At 38.7% G+C, this 19,686-nt stretch overlaps 1 protein-coding gene across 1 annotated transcript; it reads right to left on the minus strand.

The window, feature by feature from the left end:
- Positions 1–594: 594 nt before the first annotated feature.
- On the minus strand, positions 595–19,346 carry LOC115774611 (moronecidin-like). The gene is made up of 6 exons (XM_030721967.1): positions 19,304–19,346; positions 19,074–19,174; positions 18,376–18,394; positions 18,223–18,284; positions 10,803–10,807; positions 595–684 (listed from the first exon to the last, which is right to left on the minus strand). The coding sequence occupies exons 2-6, from the start codon at positions 19,171–19,173 to the stop codon at positions 595–597; spliced, it is 276 nt and encodes a 91-aa protein (XP_030577827.1). The 5' UTR covers position 19,174; positions 19,304–19,346.
- Positions 19,347–19,686: the final 340 nt, after the last annotated feature.

Here is a 19,686-nt window from a genome sequence, read left to right on the forward strand (position 1 = left end):
ATCTTTGGCAAAATTACAAAAAAATGTAGCAGTGTACAAAAATGTACGGAAAAAATAACTATGACCTAAAGAGCATCTCCCTATACTTAATTTAATTCATTTAAATGTTTTTGTTTCTTGGCCAAGTGCAAAAACATTAATCTAGGAAACATAATATAATTTAAAGGATATAATAGTTTGTGCCATTCAAGTTACAGAAATAATAGCAAAAATGTGAGATAAAAGCAAAATGAATTTCATTAAATCAGTTCATATAGCATTCACAGAAATAGTGGCTATGACTATATGAAGGTATTTCCATAATGATTCATACAGATCTAACCTTCAAATCAGACAAGGGACAAATATTTTCATGCATAAAAGGAAGATTTATTCTCTTTCATCAAAATGCTGGCCAAGCAAAAAAAAAAAAATAAATTGTTTTACACATTACAAGTGTTGCAGAAGATTTGATCTTATTGAGAATTTATTCAAAACAGCTGATATGTCTTTTAAAATATAAGATTCAAGCATGTTATAAAGCCATGGCAACCCCAGCAGGTCATTGTTTTAATAGTTTATGTTTTCAGAGGAGCAGTAAGCATTTCTTTTCAACTAAAATAAAGCATTGAAAGCAGCCCTCTCTTGCTTGAGCTGCTCTCGGTTAAACAAGCGCTGGTTTAGCTGCTGTTGCTGCTCGAACTGCTGTTCCCCATGTCTCCTTCTATGGATGTGCCTGTTGGTCAGAGAGACAATTGACAGTTAAGCTCCAGATGCAACACAAGTGGTACTCAATCGTTTGAAGTATAATTGTAGAAGCACAAGTTCTTATCAGTGGATAGCCTTGTCAGCTGAATAAAACAGAAAACAGAGTTTGAATTCCACACATCACATCATAATGTGTATATATACATATACACATATATATACACACACACACACACACATATATATATATATATATATATCCTCCAAAACACCCCAAAGTGGCTCAATAATATTTAGATCTGGTGATAGTGTTGTAGTACTCGAGATCGGTCTTGGTCTCGAGACCGGTCTCGAGACCGGTCTCGAGACCGCTTTTTGATGGTCTCGGTCTTGTCATGGACTCGACCGCATTTGGTCTCGGTCTTGTCATGGACTCGGACCTTGCGGACTCGGGATTTTATTTCAAGACCAGTCAAGACCACAGCTGTGGAAATATCACTAAATTGCCAGAATACTGTCCAATTTATTTGTTAACATCTTTGCTTTTATTGGATGCAAAACGTTCTGATTCAAATCCAACAAAGATTGCGCTCCTCTGCCTCTCAAAGGAGCGCACCTCACAGACTCCGCCCCAGCTAGGTCGCTGCTATTATCGCTGCTTACGCCTGTATCATTTCACCGCAGTTTGCAATCTACCACAGAGCACGGACAGTTTCATTCACAGTGTGTACGTTTGATCTCACTATGGTCACGCGTGTGCTGCATAAATCGAAATAACAACCGGCATGAACACGAAGAGAAGTAAGAGGGAAAATGACGATCAAAGGAAAATTTCAGGCTTCCGATTCAACAAAAAAAACCCAGCATGAAAGGTAAATACCAACCTTCATGTATTTTGATACACAAACTAAAAATTTAATGCAAGTTTTAGGGCTGCAACGATTCTTGGAATAACACAATTCGATTATTAAAAATCCTCGACACAAATTTGTTGCTTTGATGTTTGGTTTCAGCTCTGCAGCTCAGGTGTCTCCGTGTAAGCGGAGCATTTCCAAAAAAACAAAAACGAGCCTTTAACACGAGTGGATCGCTGAGATGTTTTTTCACGCCCCCACTTCTCTGTGCTGTGAGTGCGCATGTTTGAATGTGCGGGTGTTGTGCAGAGGATGTCAGCTGTTATTTTTTTCTTTACGTCAGCTGTAGCCACCAGAACAGATCTATAACCACAGTGTACTGGGGAAAGGGGGGCTGCCATTAGCACTAGCAATCGTTCGGTGCCCCCCCACCCCCTTCAGTACAGAGGGGCTCCGTCAAAATGTTTTTATCAACCACCTGATCAGCAACATGAAGAACAGAGAACTTTGTAGCTGCTCCATCCACCCTGTTTGTTTCACACAGAGAAACATCTGCAGTACGGAAGTTAAAATATGCTGATGAATTGTTAAAATGAAAAATTATTTCTTATCCAATTACTTGATTAACTGACGGAGTAATCAACTGAATACTTGTTTACTAAAATAATTGATAGTTGCAGCCCTACTTGTATTCAGAAAGCCATAGTCAAACATTAGTTTTCAGCACCCGTAGAGCTATGAGAGGCCTTCAAGAATAAAATACTACAGTTCCCAGCAAGATGATGTCACTTCCTATTGTTGCATTAAAAACGTGATAGTTTATGCTCACAATATGGTGGCTGATATTCAAATGTAGGAAATGCTATTAGCAGCCGAGGAATCTGGATTATGTTTTTGTTGTGTATTTTTTTATGTGATTTCTGCAAACACAGTGGAAGGAAACGGCACTCTGGGACACATTAAATGCGTGATGTATAAATGTAACTTTTCTGGATTATATGCAAAAATGATCATTCTATCAATCTAATAAGGCCTGATTTAGAGTTCTGCATTGATCCTTTGTGTATAACTGAAAATCCTCTCTGAAGCAAACCTGACATGCACCTCGAGAAATGTAACTACACGTCCAAAAAAACTGATTACTGCTTTCTGGTTATGTCTTAGGCCCCATCACTCAATTAACAAGTGGGAGCGGCATTTAGTGGTTAGTATTAGCTTACTAATTAGCATTAGCATTAGTGCTGGGGTGAGAAATATTTCTTGCTAGAACCCGGAAGTTACCATGGCCACCACCAATGGTAACAGCAGAGAAGTAAGTAAGTTGTTTCTCCGCCATTAGTACATTGAGCTAGTGGTGGGCATATCGATCCTGATATCGATAATATGGATGCCAACGTTGGTATTGGTATTGATCAATATCAGTGTGATGAGATCGATACTTTGGCTTGAGTTTCTCTCCTGTATGCAGTGCTGCGGTTTCATCAAAGATGCAGATTGACTGTCTAAGTGTCGCTCCTGTCACAGCACAGAGCACTTTGCTCCTCCCCTCCCCACAGTGTTTTGTTATACTGTCATGTGATGCATAACATATTTTATTTGGGAAAAAAAAGGATTTTGCTATGAAACATTTAAAGCAAATTTAAATTTGTAGAAAATTAGTGAATGAAGGAACATTTTTTATTAAATTTTTTTATTATACTTTCTGAAAAATCTACCTGGAAAAAAGTTTGCATTTGTTCTTGAGTGATGATTTTGTACACTTAATTTATAAAAAAAAATCCAGACATCAATTTATGGGGAAAATTGTTTTGTTCTATTGTTTCAGAACAATAACTTTTATTTTGATAAAGTATTTTCTACTTACATATAAACTTTGCCCAATTCTATCCTGGGTTTTAACTAATTAATGATCCAAAGGAAAAAAATCTCAAACCAGTTAAACTTCATGGAAATTCTTCATAATTATTAAAAAGTATTGGTATCAGTGTCGGTGATAATGGCCCTGTGTTTACTTTACATAGGATCGATACCAAATTATGAAGTGTTGCACACAACTACACTGAGCAGCATACACCAGGAGTGATTGACAGTGCTAAGACCCTCCTCCTGGCTCTGACTGGTTGTTTTTGACTGGGAGCGGTTCAGGGAGGAGGTGGATGAGCTCCATTTTTTTCGCAGATTATCGGTCTCATACTGTCTGACATGGTGACAGTTTTAACAAATATGTAAAAACCAGATTTTTTATAAAAGTTACATCCTGCAGCTTTAATCTGTATAAGATTAAAGGCTTTAGTTCTTACTGTTGATGAGTGTTTGCCATTTTTTCAGTTTTACACATTTAGCTATGTGGTTTTGAAAAAGCACCCATTTTTACAAAGGTTGTTGGTTTAAAAACAACACAACTTTATGCATAGTTTATGAAAGGCAGAGAAAAGTTAAGACTATTGTGATGAACTATGAATAATTGTTTTACATTCTGTGATAAATGATGGAAGTCACCCAGGAGTATTAAATAAAGATGGTTATATTTATTTGAGCTGTGAGTGTTTAATATCAGGATGATTTTATGGGAATGTGGATCTTTCAGATCAATTTGAGAAGTGATTTTGATCATGTTTCACATTTTATTGTGTCATGTAGTGTCAGGCACTGGTCTTGGTCTTGTCTCGGTCTCGCCCCCCCTCGGTCTTGGTCTCGACTGGTCTCGGACCCTAAAAGTCTTGGTCTTGTCTCGGTCGCGATACCCTCTGGTCTTGGTCTTGTCTCGGTCTTGGGTTAGGTGGTCTTGACTACAACACTATCTGGTGACTGTGCAGGCCATGGGAGATGTTCAACTTCACTTTCATGTTCATCACACCAATTTTTCACCAGTCTTGCTGTGTGTATTGGTGCACTGTCATCCTGATACACGGCACCGCCTTCAGGATACAATGTTTGAACCATTGGATGCACATGGTCCTCCAGAATGGTTCGGTAGTCCTTGGCAGTGACGTGCCCATCTAGCACAAGTATTGGGCCAAGGCAATGCCATGATATGGCAGCCCAAACCATCACTGATCCACCCCCATGCTTCACTCTGGGCATGCAACAGTCTGGGTGGTACGCTTCTTTGGGGCTTCTTCACACCGTAACTCTGTGGGGAAAACAGTAAAGGTGGACTCATCAGAGAACAATACATGTGTTCACATTGTCCACAGCCCAAGATTTGCGTTCCTTGCACCATTGAAACCGACGTTTGGCATTGGCACAAGTGACCAAAGGTTTGGCTATAGCAGCCCGGCCGTGTATATTGACCCTGTGGAGCTCCCGACGGACAGTTTTGGTGGAAACAGGAGAGTTGAGGTGCACATTTAATTCTGCCGTGATTTCTGCACCCGTGGTTTTATGTTTTTTGGATACAATCCGGGTTAGCACCCGAACATCCCTTTCAGACAGCTTCCTCTTGCGTCCACAGTTAATCGTGTTGGTTGTGGTTCGTCCATCTTGGTAGTATGCTGACATTACCCTGGATACCGTGGCTCTTGATACATCACAAAGACTTGCTGTCTTGGTCACAGATGCGCCAACAAGACGTGCACCAACAATTTGTCCTCTTTTAAACTCCGGTATGTCACCCATAATGTTGTGTGCATTGCAAAATTTTGAGCAAAACTGTGCTCTTACCCTGCTAATTGGACCTTCACACTCTGCTCTTACTGGTGCAATGTTCAATTAATGAAGATTGGCCGCCAGGCTGGTCCAATTTAGCCATGAAACCTCCCACACTAAAATGACAGGTGTTTCAGTTTCGTTGTCCAACCCCTATATATATATATATAATTTTGTTTTCCTTTTTCAGTTCATAATCCTCCAACCAAATCTGAGAATGGCTGTTATGTTTAAATACATTCACAAAGCTGTCTTTTTCAGAGAGAGTGGTACTCATCCTGTCTAAGGTCCCCATGTAAAATCATTAATGTACTTCTTTATGTTATTGTCCAAACTTGAACACAGGTCGAGTCTTTCTAAGATTTCAAACGTGTGTGTATCTGTTTATGTGTTTCATAAACATGATTTATATTAAAGAAATCAGTTAAATAAACTGATAAACATAATTTAAGTGAATTTAATCATTCATTTAAACAAAATTTACATTAAATACATTAATGTTGTTACAGTAATTACTCATCTTAATTTCTACATTTTCTGCCAAGGTGTTTGTTTTGAAAATATGAACAGAATTAGTTACTGCAAAAATTTCTTCGTGGGAAACGAAAGGGACGTCTGAAGGTATCCCCAGGTTCGGCCAGGTTTGTCCAGTGTCATATGTACCACCAGCTACAGGTTGAGATGTCTGTAACCTGCTATTCTTCTGATACATCATCAGCACTTTGTTGCATGCTTTTGTGAAGACATACATGTGTGCTTCTCCAACATTCAAATCCCTTAAAATAAAGAAAAATGCATCTCAGTGAAACCAGCAACCAAACACTTAAACAAGGATAAAGAAACAAGCAGAAAACCAGGCTGTGTGGGGGTTTATGTTGTGAGAACACAGCCACTCTGAAAGTCAACGGAATAATCTGAGGCCAAACATCATAACAGAAAGTGATGAGAGCCACAGAGTATAAACCAAACTGGATGTGTGATAGCTCCTGTGACATCATCAACTGTGACAGATTACACACAGCTGGCCACCATATTGTTTCACTCCCACAGCAACATGAACAAACAGCTGCACATTTTTATGAGGCTACTTTTCCCTCCTGAAAGCAATTTAGTTAACCAATTACAATTAGTCATATTCCACTGTAAGCGGGGCCAAGGGTTGCTAGCTGAGCTGAATATAATCTCTTGTTGTCTGAGTCAATGGAGGAAGCTCTGGATTAGTATGCAAGGATGAATAGATGCATGCTCTAATATCTGTAATAAAATGTTATAGTCAACAGTATCAAAAGCTGCACTGAGGTCTAACAGGAAGAGAACAGAGATGAGTCCACTGTCAGAGGCCATGAGAAGATCATTTGTAACCTTCACTAATGCTGTTTCTGTACTGTGATGAATTCTGAAACTCTTCAAATAAACCGTTCCTCTGCGTATGATCAGTTAGCTGTTTTACAACACCTCTTTCAAGAGAAAAGGAAGGTTAGAGATTGGCCTATAACTAAGACAGCTGGGTCAAGTGATGGCTATTTAAATAACGATTTAATTACTGTCACCTTAAAAGCCTGTGGTACATAGCCAACTAATAAAGACAGATTGATCATATTTCAGATTGAAGAATCAATTATTGGAAGGACTTCTTTGAGCAGTCTATTTTCTCTGCACTTCTCTCTTTGTTAGAAAAATAAAGTATAAATCAGTTAACATTTCCACAGCTCATGGTTGTCCCTCAACATTTAATTTTCCTAAAGCTTTGACCTGTGTGCGTATGATCAAAGCTAATAATTACCTTAACCACATAAGTCATTATTTTCACAAATGAAAAGAAATCAGCAAAAGAAATGCACATCAGAAAGTACTAAAACTCATTGCACTGAGAGATGAGTTCGCATGTCTCAAAACTCAAACATAGACAAAACTTATTATAGGCTGACATTTATTAAAATCTATTTTTAACACTGGCCACAAAAATATGTTAGGGATGTCAAACTCATTATAACTGTATCTATCTGTAGCCTTTTCTGGAACACTTCTGATGGAAGTAAATTAACACTGCATGGGAAGTGTGATCAAGCCTTTACCTCCGTTTGTCTCTTACTCACTTTGCGTCAAATTGTTAATCAGCTTCAATGTGTGTACTGTTGATAAGTGAACTTGCACAAGCACTGTGGGTTGACATCTGACCAGATGACCAGCTGCACATTTCCTCTGTTTCTATGTGTTTCACACCACAATGAAATTAGGACTCCTTTTGAGGTCAAGCTTTCGACACAGATGTTACTATTGTTTAACATTTTAGTTACAATTTAAATAAGAGCTCTCAGTGTTAACAACTGGGGCTTTTACAAAAGAACACCTTCCTATCAGTAATGTCTAAAATAATATATTGTACAATGTGAAAACTACAATTAGCTTTATAGAACTGGTAATGACACAACAGGCGGAAAACTAGAAACACTTGGTAGAAGGTTCTTTGTGTCATTAAGTGAAAATGCTGTTAACTACACTTGCAAAGTTCCTGCAGAACCTACAGTAATAACCACACATGCTCAGAAAACGGTATGTCCAGAAATCAGAGAAAACCCAGTGACTCTTGTGTGGTTTCATGGATGGCAAACAGCAGCAGTGGCAGACCCTCATCCCACTCTGTACTGGACTCAACACAGTATTCACGTAGCATGGATTTCAGTGTCTGGTGAAATCTCTCCAGTGCACCCTGACTCTCTGGGTGATAGGCACTAGACACTTTGTGCTCAATAGCCAGTTCTAACATGACCTGGGCAAAAACTTTAGATATGAAATTAGAGCCTTGGTCCATTTGAATACTTTTGGCAACCCAAAAGTGGAGAAAAACTTGACCAGCACTTTCACCACCACATTTGCCCTCAACGAGCGCAGTGGGACGGCCTCAGGAAAGCATGTGGCACACATTATGGTTAGCATTTATTGATGACCAGTCTTGGTTTTTGGGAGTGGACCAACACAGTTTATGATAACATATTCAAAGGGCTCACCCATTACAGGGACGGGATGTAAAGGAGCTGGGGGAATGGTCTGGTTTGGTTTACCAGCCACCTGAAAAAGTAGCGGAGCACTCTACCATGAGTTTTCCTGATTCCTAAATGGCCAGTCAGATGCTGATCATGGCCCAGACTATTGGGGTGATAGTACTGTATTATCCAATAGAGCACTTGGCTCTCAGACTGCTGGCTTACTTGGGGTTCTCATGATCCACTAGTTCTTTTTCATTCACCTCTTTTCACTCTGTTCATACACCACTCTGCATTTAATCATTGGTTAATGTTTTTTAAAAAAAGACCCAAAAAAACTTAGCAACAAATGTTTCTCTTTTTTAGCGGTCTGACTTTCAACTCATTCACTGTTGGTTTCTCTGTGTTGCAAGAGCAGACCAAACAGAGCACAGGGGAGTAATCCAGCTGTTATTGTGTCTTACACAATGATATGACCATAAGGAACTGACCATGGGGAAGTAATCGTGAATACTACAAACACTGTGAATACTGATACAAGAATGTTGAATCCTCATTGCTGTGCTTACATCAAAAGTACTACATAAAGATGCAAGCAGGTATGCATTACACCCCTGAGAGCATGACACAAGAAAAAAAAACACCAACAGATGTTCTATCTTCTTTTTTTGCGTGCTTGCATATAATTTTATTTTTTAAAATACAGTCATGACATAAGTAATGTTCTCAAAGGGGCACTATGAGGATCAGAATCCATACTACAACAAAATAGTTGTTTTAATGGTCTCTTTCTTCAGTTCAGTATCTCTGTGGCATCAGCTGGAGGCAACACTGGGCTGCATCAGACAAAAGACTAACTCTACCTCTCACCGTATGACAGCAACTGTTATCAAATCCAGAGATAAGTTTGGAAGAACATGCAGTTCACTTTACAAGCTCTATACTTTGATATATGACACATGACTATGCAATTCTGTGGAAAACTAAGTACACCTGTACTGCCTCCATAGAATTTAAGAGCATAACCAGCAGCCAGGTGCTACCCCTGTTGTGGGGTAAGGGGCTGCAATACAAAATTTAAAAGGGAGTCACATCAGGAATAGACAAGAACATGTACAAAAAAGACTTCAAGGGCTTTATTTTAGCACCATTTCCCCCCTTTTCTACTGTTTAGATGAATACTTACATTTAATCCCTTTAATGCGTTCAATGTCCATTTTTATGCAGATGCCACACAGTAACATACTGACTCTGTCTTAAGAAATTAAGGAATTCTCTTTGAGCAAATTAATACTGAAATCTTTCATGTATTGATGTAGAGATTATTAAAGAGGAAATTTGCAGTTGCTGCTCTGTCAGTTAATATGAGAGTCAACTAAAGGTCTGTCATGTGTAAAATTTCTATGCCATACAGTGTTGGGGTCATTACAAAAAAAAAAAAAAAAGTAGGACACACATAGGAGCTTTCTTTTAGTGTTTAGGTATGAACAGAAAGCAAATTCAAAAACCAGCTCAAAGAAACTTCAAAGCGATCGTCACAGTGAAGCTTCCTTAAAAGCATGAACAGGTAGAAATGGAGGCTGCAAGCCGGACTGCTCTTCACTGCCTTTGTTACTATTGATGATCAGCCTTAGGTTGCTGGGCTGGAGTCAGCATGCACTCAGCTTTAACATCACTCTGGGTTCTTTTGTGTTAGCATGCTGTCTGCGCAGATGCTTGCAAAGAGCTGAAGTTTGTTAGCAATGTAATGTGGTTGTTTCTGCCCTGGACACAATTTGCACTTTACCATCGTGCTCGTATTCTTTTGTACAATAAAGATAAAAGTAATGTCCATATTGCCACTCCTCAAAATCTGTAGACCGCTCCACTTCTTCCTACACACAAACTGAAATTAGTTGATTGTAGCTCACTGTGGGCGGGAAGAAAAAAATTATTTCTGTTATTTTTTTCCTTTCTGTCAACTTGTTGTAACTTTTGTAATTTGACTGTAATTTAATGACTAAATTTAGTCCAGTAACATGTTATATTACTGTGTTATTCAAAAAATATAATGTGAATACAGAAGGGCATGATACCCGACACTGCATACAAATCTGGGACTGAAGTTGGTGGCATGTCCAATTGTCCAATCTTTTGGTTAAAAAAAAAATCATTATAGTAATATAGAACTTCTGCTTGATATAAACATTAATTTAAAAATGATTATCAAAACCTTTTACCATTATTTTAGGGTCAGTGAAAAATTACTTAGTCTAATTGTGTTAGTGTAAACTGAAATTGCAAATAGAGGCTTTTTTAGTTGCCTTTCATAATAGTTTAGCACTTTTAGTACTGTATGTACTGACTCCAGTTGACAATTATCTTGGCTGAAAATACTAATGATTTCTTACTCTATGTGTTTATTTTAAATAGCTGGAATGTTTGTCCATAGATAAGGAAATTTCTACTATTGATATTATTATTGGCATTGTTAACCACTGTGGCATAGTTTTGTCTAAACTCAAGGGGCCTCTCTGAAGTTTTCTCTCTTTTTTTTGAAAAAAAGATGAAAAATAAAGGTTCTGAATTCAGTAGAAATCAAAGAATTATGATCAATAGCTTGGATGCGTTTTCTGCTTTACTTGAGCACTTTGACTTCTGAAGAAGAGTAAAAAGGAACTACACTGCTCAAAAAAATAAAGGGAACACTCAAATAACACATCCTAGATCTGAATGAATGAAATATTCTCATTGAATACTTTGTTCTGTACAAAGTTGAATGTGCTGACAACAAAATCACACAAAAATCATCAATGGAAATCAAATTTATTAACCAATGGAGGCCTGGATTAGGAGTCACACACAAAATTAAAGTGGAAAAACACACTACAGGCTGATCCAACTTTGATGTAATGTCCTTAAAACAAGTCAAAATGAGGCTCAGTATTGTGTGTGTGGCCTCCACGTGCCTGTATGACCTCCCTACAATGCCTGAGCATGCTCCTTATGAGGTGGCGGATGGTTTCCTGAGGGATCTCCTCCCAGACCTGGACTAAAGCATCCGCCAACTCCTGGACGGTCTGTGGTGCAACATGACGTTGGTGGATGGAGCGAGACATGATGTCCCAGATGTGCTCAACCGGATTCAGGTCTGGGGAATGGGCGGGCCAGTCCATAGCTTCAATGCCTTCATCTTGCAAGAACTGCTGACACACTCCAGCCACATGAGGTCTAGCATTGTCCTGCATTAGGAGGAACCCAGAGCCAACCGCACCAGCATATGGTCTCACAAGGGGTCTGAGGATCTCATCTCGGTACCTAATGGCAGTCATGCTACCTTTGGGGAGCACATGGAGGGCTGTGCGGCCCTCCAAAGAAATGCCACCCCACACCATTACTGACCCACTGCCAAACCGGTCATGCTGAAGGATGTTGCAGGCAGCATATCGCTCTCCACGGCGTCTCCAGACTCTGTCATATCTGTCACATGTGCTCAGTGGGAACCTGCTTTCATCTGTGAAGAGCACAGGGCACCAGTAGCGAATTTGCCAATCCTGGTGTTCTCTGGCAAATGCCAAGCATCCTGCACGATGTTGGGCTGTGAGCACAACCCCAATCTGTGGACGCCGGGCCCTCATACCATCCTCATGGAGTCGGTTTCTAACTGTTTGTGCAGACACATGCACATTTGTGGCCTGCTGGAGGTCATTTTGCAGGGCTCTGGCAGTGCTCCTCCTGTTCCTCCTTGCACAAAGGCGGAGGTAGCGGTCCTGCTGCTGGGTTGTTGCCCTCCTACGGCCTCCTCCACGTCTCCTGGTGTACTGGCCTGTCTCCTGGTAGCACCTCCAGCCTCTGGACACTACGCTGACAGACACAGCAAACCTTCTTGCCACAGCTCACATTGATGTGCCATCCTGGATGAGCTGCACTACCTGAGCCACTTGTGTGGGTTGTAGAGTCCGTCTCATGCTACCACGAGTGTGAAAGCACCACCAACATTCAAAAGTGACCAAAACATCAGCCAGAAAGCATAGGTACTGTCATGGTCCTGGGCCGGTGGCCCAGTGTTTTGCGTCAGGTATAGTTCTGTTTATTGTGGTTCTTGTCTCCCCAAATTTATGTGGTGTTCCTTGGTGTTTAATCTCTGTGTACTCTGTTTGGTTCTTTCCTGTTTTATTTTGGTAGGTCTTTTGTCTGTGCACTTTGGGTTTAGTTGTGCTTCCTGTGTTTCCCTCCCAGCTGTTTCCCATTCGCCCATTACCTGCTGTGTATATATTGTCTTGTGTTTTCCATGCTCGTTGTCGCGTCATTGATGGTTGTTGTCCACTGTCCTGTGTCTCGTTCTGTTCATGTACAAAGTCTGGTCTGTTTCGCGTCTCTCCCCCATCTGGTGTTTTTCCGGGGAGAGCTCATGGTTATGACTTTTGTAAGATATTGTAAATAAATGTGTGTGAGAGTACTACACCCGCACCGAGTCTGCATATGGGGGTCCTCCTTCCTACCCGCGCAGCGGCCAGCCATGACAGGTACTGAGAAGCGGTCTGTGGTCCCCACCTGCAGAACCACTCCTTTATTGAGTGTGTCTTGCTAATTGCCAATAATTTCCACCTGTTGTCTATTCCATTTGCACAACAGCATGTGAAATTGATTGTCAATCAGTGTTGCTTCCTAAGTGGACAGTTTGGTTTCGCAGAAGTTTGATTTACTTGGAGTTATATTGTGTTGTTTAAGTGTTCCCTTTATTTTTTTGAGCAGTGTATATAAGAACCATTCCATTTACCGTGTGTCTTATACTACTATATGTAGTATTACCATAACTTAAACTACCAAGAGTCCCAAATGTCTAAAGTCTTATGATGAAATTCTGTAAATAAATTACTTACTGTTGTTTGTATGGAAGATGCCACCTTTCAGGCAAAAGGTCAGCAACTGCTCACCAAGTGGTTGTGAAACTGAGAAGAGTTCCATGCAAACCAGAAATGGAGAACATTCACTTCAACCATTTTGTTGAATGTTATCAACCATTTTTGATAACATTTAATTTAACAATAATGGATTACACAGTACTGGGCGATAAATTTAATTACAGTAGAAGTCTTTCTGAATGTGCTTTCAATAAGTTTAAGGGAGGGATTCCTCTGCTGTTATCTTCTTCAATCCCATGTGCCAACACAATGCAGAACAACTACCTAAACTTTAATCCCACAGAGCCATTATCTTTTTAATAGTGCTACATCCATGCTACATACATGTTGTGCACCTTAACGCACACTGTAAAGCAGATAATGGGTAAGCTAGAGAGGAAATGGTGTTACACTCATTTATAAGAGCTTTGTTTGACTTGGAAAGATAGTTTGTTCTATAAAAAAGCTCTCCATGAAGCTGGGCCATCCTGTCACTCATCCCTGACTGATGAAAATAAGAACAACCCCAGGTTTCTTTTCAGCACTGCAGCCAGGCTGACAGAGTGAGAGTCCTGTTGAGTCGAGTATTCCTTTAACTAGCAATGATTTCATGAATTTGTTTACAAATAGATTTTAACAATTACTGAAAAAAATATTCACAGCCATCCCACAGATGCATCGTTAAGGACAAGAACTTTAATATCTGCTGGTATTTACTTGGACTCTTTCTCTCCTATTGATTTTTCTGAGATAATCTCAATACATTCTTCCTCTAAACCATCAACGTGCCTTTAAGACCCCATTCCTACAAGACGGCTTAAAGAGGGTTTACCATTAATTAACCTTATAATCTAATAATATAAAGTGCTTTGAGTTGACTGCTGTTATGAAATGGGATTATATTATAAAAAACCTGAACTGAACTGAAAAGTAAAAGTTACACCTTTTGAAACATGTTTCGGCAGTAAGATAAATAAATATAAAGCGCCTTAAGGGGACTGTTTGTTGTGATTGTGTGCCATATAAATAAAATTGAAATGAACTGAAGGACACAGGTTTTACTTTGAAGGGTTCTGATATGCTGGGGGAGTTGTTGGTGCAGCACATCTTTGTGACTGATTTGAAACAGGAAAAAAACTGACACACAAATCCCTAAATGCAGGAAAGGGGAGCAGTGTAGTATAAACAAAAATAATGCAACAGTAGAACAGAGGCCAAAAATGCGATATTTTTATGACAGCGCCATCAATCTAACCTTTGTTAACCTTAGCTTATGTAAGTCACTTAAGACATGGTAAGGTCTATCAATAGTAAAACCACTAAGGGCATTGTAGTGGGTATTTCTGTGTTGTATTGCTCAGAGATAAGAGTTATTTCTTCTTTCAAAAGTCACTCCGCCTCATGTTAATGACTGACTGTAATAGTGGCAGAAAATGTCCCTGCCATTGCATACGCTTGTTCTTTTGTATGCATGCTTAACCTATAGCCAATATTTCTCAACACTTTGTGGTTCAATTTGATGTGTTAATAAGCAGTAATTGGATTTTGTCATGGCAAAGTATTCTTCATTTTACTATTGCAAGTGTAAGACAAAGGAGTGTTAAAGCTAACATCTGGAAGACACAACATCAATCAGCAGAAGATGTTTTACATTTTTGCTTGATTAATAATATGATTTAAAAAATTATCAAAATAGTTTTCCAGTAATTTTATGTCCACTAAAAAAATTAATGTCTAATTGTATCAATCGTTTGGGTTAATCTGCCACTTATATATGAGGAAGTGATAGGAAGGGTGACCTGTGTGAGCTCACATGACAGTGAGGCTTTGTGTACTCTTCCTGTAGCTACTTTGCATTCAGTCCAGCAAAGTGCTTTTGGAGAAATTTTTTTCGTGGAGGTATAGTTTGTTTTTGATATATTATGTTTTAGAAAAAATGTTGACACATGACATCACTAAATTGTACTGACTGTGCTGCTAATTATGTTTTCTTCTTTAGTGTGTTTTAGTTAGCTGGAAAAATTCTCCATAGTTAAAAGAGCTGCTATAACAACAACAACTGCACAAACAATAATTAAAAGTTGTAGTAGTAGTGTAATGCAGCTTTTCTGTTGAGATGTGTCTGCTTTTCTTCCACCAGGGTCATCCATGGAAAACTTTTAAACAAAAATCAGCAACAAGCTCAGCAGGTTAACAATCCTGCAATCGTTTACTACCAACGTCGACTTGATGTTGACTAGATTCATCCACTGAAGATATGCTTTGAAGGAAAAAGAAAAGCTTTGCGGCCTTTAATATAAGCAATAAAATATTAAAAAATGCAGCCAATTATTTCTTGAAAATATATTTTGTGTCACTTTGCTTGATAAAGTAATCCTTCATCCTTTCTTTCTGTGAACTGTCAGATGCTTAATAAATTCATAGCATGCAGAAATTGTGTGGCTTGTCTTGTTTTAATGTAATTACAATACATCAAAAGAAGTCAGTTAAGGTGGTTCGGGCATCTGACTAAGATACCTCCTGGGTGCCTGAGGTGTTCTGGGTATGTCCTACCAGGAAGAGGCCCCGGGACAGACCCAGTACACACTGGAGAGATTATATTTCTCAGCTGTTCTGGGAATGCCTCTGTGTCCCGTCAGATGAACTGGAGGAGGTGGCTGTGCAGAGGTAGGTCTGGGCTATCATGTTCAAAATAAAATTCTCAATACAATTAAGCAAACTATACAATATATGCATCACTGCAGCCACAGCCTCAATCCGTTTGCCAGCTTTCCTCTCCCAGGCTCCACTCAGCAAGTTAAATGTATCAGACAGCAGTATTTAACAATGCACACTTTCCTTTAAAAATATAAAACATGTGCAGTACATTCAAACTAATGTTTAACAAAACATTTGAAGATATCACAGTCTTATCTCTTTAACATGACACAATTTTGTTCTTCCTAATGATACCTCATAAAAAACACTAAGGCACAATAAACAGGCATGAATCATCACACATGAATGACTCAAATGTATATTACAAAGCATTTGTATATCAAAGGACAAAAGACATGCTGTGGAAGAGAGCCGGATATTAATAGTAACTAATGTTTAAATGCAGTGTGCTGTATAAAAAGAGCAATAAAAGGTTAGCGGAAAAAAAACACTCAGTGCATCATGGCAACCTCAGCAGCTTGGGCCCATTGCAGCATAGCTAAGGGATGGTTGAGGGTGACCTGATCCAGCCCTAACTATAAGGTTTATCATAAAGGAAAGTTTTAAGCCTAATCTTAAAAATAAAGAGGGTGTCTGTCTCCTGAATCCAAACTGGGAGCTGGTTCCACAGAAAAGGGGCCTGAAAACATATGGCATAGAATCTGAAGACTAAACAGTATTACCTGAAAGCCCCCTCCTGTCTGATCATTTCTTAATGACATTTACATTTACTCTAATGGATTACACAGCAGTGGGGAATAAGTTTTATTACAGTAGAAATCTTTCTGAAAGTGCTGTAACTAAGTTTAAGGATATAATTCCTTCAGATAAGATGGGGTCTGATTTCTCAAGGCGTCTTTTGTGAGAAGAAAAACTTTTAATTCTATTATAGATTTAACAAGGAGCCAATATAGAGAAGCCAATATGGGAGACATATGCTCTCTCCTTCTAGTCACTGTCAGTACTCCAGCTGCAGCATTTTGGATCAGGTGAAGGTTTTTCAGGGAGCTTTTAGGACAGCCTGATAATAATGAATTACAATTGTCCTGACTAAAATGTGCCATAAACTTGGGAACAACCAAGATGACCATATTTAAGATGAAGAGTCTTTCCTGAACAAAGTCCATGGATCAACTTCAAGTGCTTTATCAGGGAATTAGTGTTCAACTGAGGGCTTTTGCAGGTAACATCTTAATTGCAACCAACGGCATCAACGGTATATAGAGATCTGTTCCAATATAAAGCTTTTATTATGGAATTTGAATAAGGAGCGCAGTACAAAGCTAGTAAAACAGATTCTTTGGAACAGTTCTTAAGTGGAAAGCCCAGGGAACTTTCGTTCAGCTCCCAGCACATGGCTCCTGAATGTGGCTACATTGTGGCAAAACATCTTCTTCAAGAACATTCTGGGAGATATCTATTGATCTATTGTATATATAGACAAAGCTTTAGCCCAGCCATCAATAAAGTCTGAGGATGTTAAAGTTCTAAAAGCTTATGCTTTATTCTTACATGGATAAAGCATAAGCTTTTAGAACTTTAACATCCTCAGACTTTATTGATGGCTGGGCTAAAGCTTTGTCTATATATACAATTCCAAGCTGCCATGCAAACTCTGGGAACAATGAAGAGCAGTTGCTTGTGGCATTATGGAAACATACAACCAGAGACCTCATTACATTGATGTGGTTGTATTTCTCGAGAATCTTTGGTGTCATTCGGGCACATGTACCACAAAATATAGCTTGTTCAAGACCTTCCAGCAAGTTCAAGCTACAGTCAAAGACCAGAGTGAAAGAAAGTGGTTTTACTGCTACAGTAACATCAGCGGATTCCTCTGAAGATAAAACTATGACAAGTAGCTCAAAGATACCAAGTCTGTACTGTCATTGTGCACTGTTTCTGTTTTTTCTTTGTTTTAATTTTAGCAATACCTGTAACAATACTTTATGTTTTTTGTTGGTGATACATGCAGCTACAATGTGTAGTATACAATTATTCAAATGTTCATGTGTGTGCACTTTGGAAGATTTGACATTCTGGTTTTTTTTTTCATATTTCATTTTCCTGGAATGAATTGTTAATATCCACAGAGCTGATCTCTCCCTGATTCATACACATCTATCCTTCAAATCAGACAAGGGACAAATGTTTTCATGCATAAAATGAAGATTTATTCTGTTTCAGCATTACATCAAAATGCTGGTCAAGCAATAAAGTTGTTCTACACATTATCAAAGTGTTGCAGAAGAATTGACCTTATTGAGAATTCATTCAAAACACCTGATATGTCTTTTTAATGTAAGATTCAAGCATTAAAGCCATGGAAACCCCAGCAGGTCATTTTTTTTTATTAGTTTGTGTTTGCAGAGAAGCAGTAAGAATTTCTTTTCGACTAAAATAAAGCACTTTAGACCCGCTCTCTGAAAGCAGCCCTCTCTTGTTTGAGCTGCTCTCGGTTAAACAAGCGCTGGTTTAGCTGCTGTTGCTGCTCTAGCTGCTGTTCCCCATGTCTCCTTTTCTGGATGAGCCTGTTGGTCAGAGACAGAATTTGACAGTTAAGTTCCAGATGAAACAATTATCAAGTATTTACAGTATAATTGTAGAAGCACAGGTTCTTACCTATGGATAGCCTTGCCAGCTGAATAAAACAGAAAACAGAATGAAATATCCTAGTTTGAATTCCACACATTATAATGCATTAACTTATAATATATAGAAAATAATAGAAAATGTGAAATGCTGTTACAACACTCACAGGGAATGTGTGTGTAATTTTCTTACATCCCCCAATTTAGATTTGTGCCTTGAGGCACTATATGAATAAATTTTATTGATATGAATTGAATTGAAATACTGGTATTTAATACCAGTACCAAATATTTTTTGGCTAGTAGCAGGCTTTGAGGAAGCTAGCTATTAGTATTTTGGGGTTGTATTGGGATTAGGCTTTGTAATTCCACAAAAGAATGGTACACAATAGAGACAGAATTTTAATAAAACAGAGTTGAATTAATTAGGCAGATGTTTCACAATTATTTTACACAACCACAATTGTTTGTTTTTTTCAGTTCATGAGCCTCCAACCAACTCTGAGAATGACTGTTATGTTTAAATACATTCACAAAGCTGTCTTTTTCAGAGAGACTGGCACGCATCCCGACTAAGGTCCCTATGTAAAATCATTAATGGGCTCCTTTTTGTTACTGTCCAAACTTGAACACAGGTAAAATGTCAAATGTGTATGTATCTGTTTATGTGTATCATAAACATGATTTATATTAAGAAACTGAAACATAGTACTGAGAGTCAATCGTTACCGTGAATAATTCCACCGATAATGTGGGAAATAAAGGCATCCCCGGGTTCGGCCATGAGGACAACCATCGACAGCACAAGGAACAGCACTGTGCACTTCATCCTAGAAATAAGAACCAAAGAAATCATAGTAGAACATTATACTTAAATGAAATGTCTGTTTTCTGAGTTACCAAGGTTGTAGTTTTTTAAGCACGTAGATTTAAGTAAATAATGGCATATTAATACATACCTTTTGATTGAGAGGGAACTCAACTGTTGTCTGAGGAAAGTATGTGATGTAAGGGCTACAAGGCTACAAGTAATCTCTGTGTGTTTGCGCATCGCTTTATATATCAGGTAATGAATCATTTATGTGTTGCTTGTGCAATATAGAAAGGAAACAGCAGAGGATTACGTGGTATTTTGCAATGCATAAATAACTAAATGAATAATCAATGAAGCAAAGTCACTCTCCACAGTCTATGATCATGTAATTATCTTTGTGCTCAGTGTCACACATTTGAACAAAATATCCCACTGTTTACAATATACTGATTAGGTGTGCATAGATTAATGTTTTTGTTCTTGACCCAAATACAAAAACATTTAACTTAATTAAGTATGCTCTTTAGC

This window comes from Archocentrus centrarchus, chromosome 24 (assembly GCF_007364275.1).
Source record: "Archocentrus centrarchus isolate MPI-CPG fArcCen1 chromosome 24, fArcCen1, whole genome shotgun sequence".
NCBI lineage: Eukaryota > Metazoa > Chordata > Actinopteri > Cichliformes > Cichlidae > Archocentrus > Archocentrus centrarchus.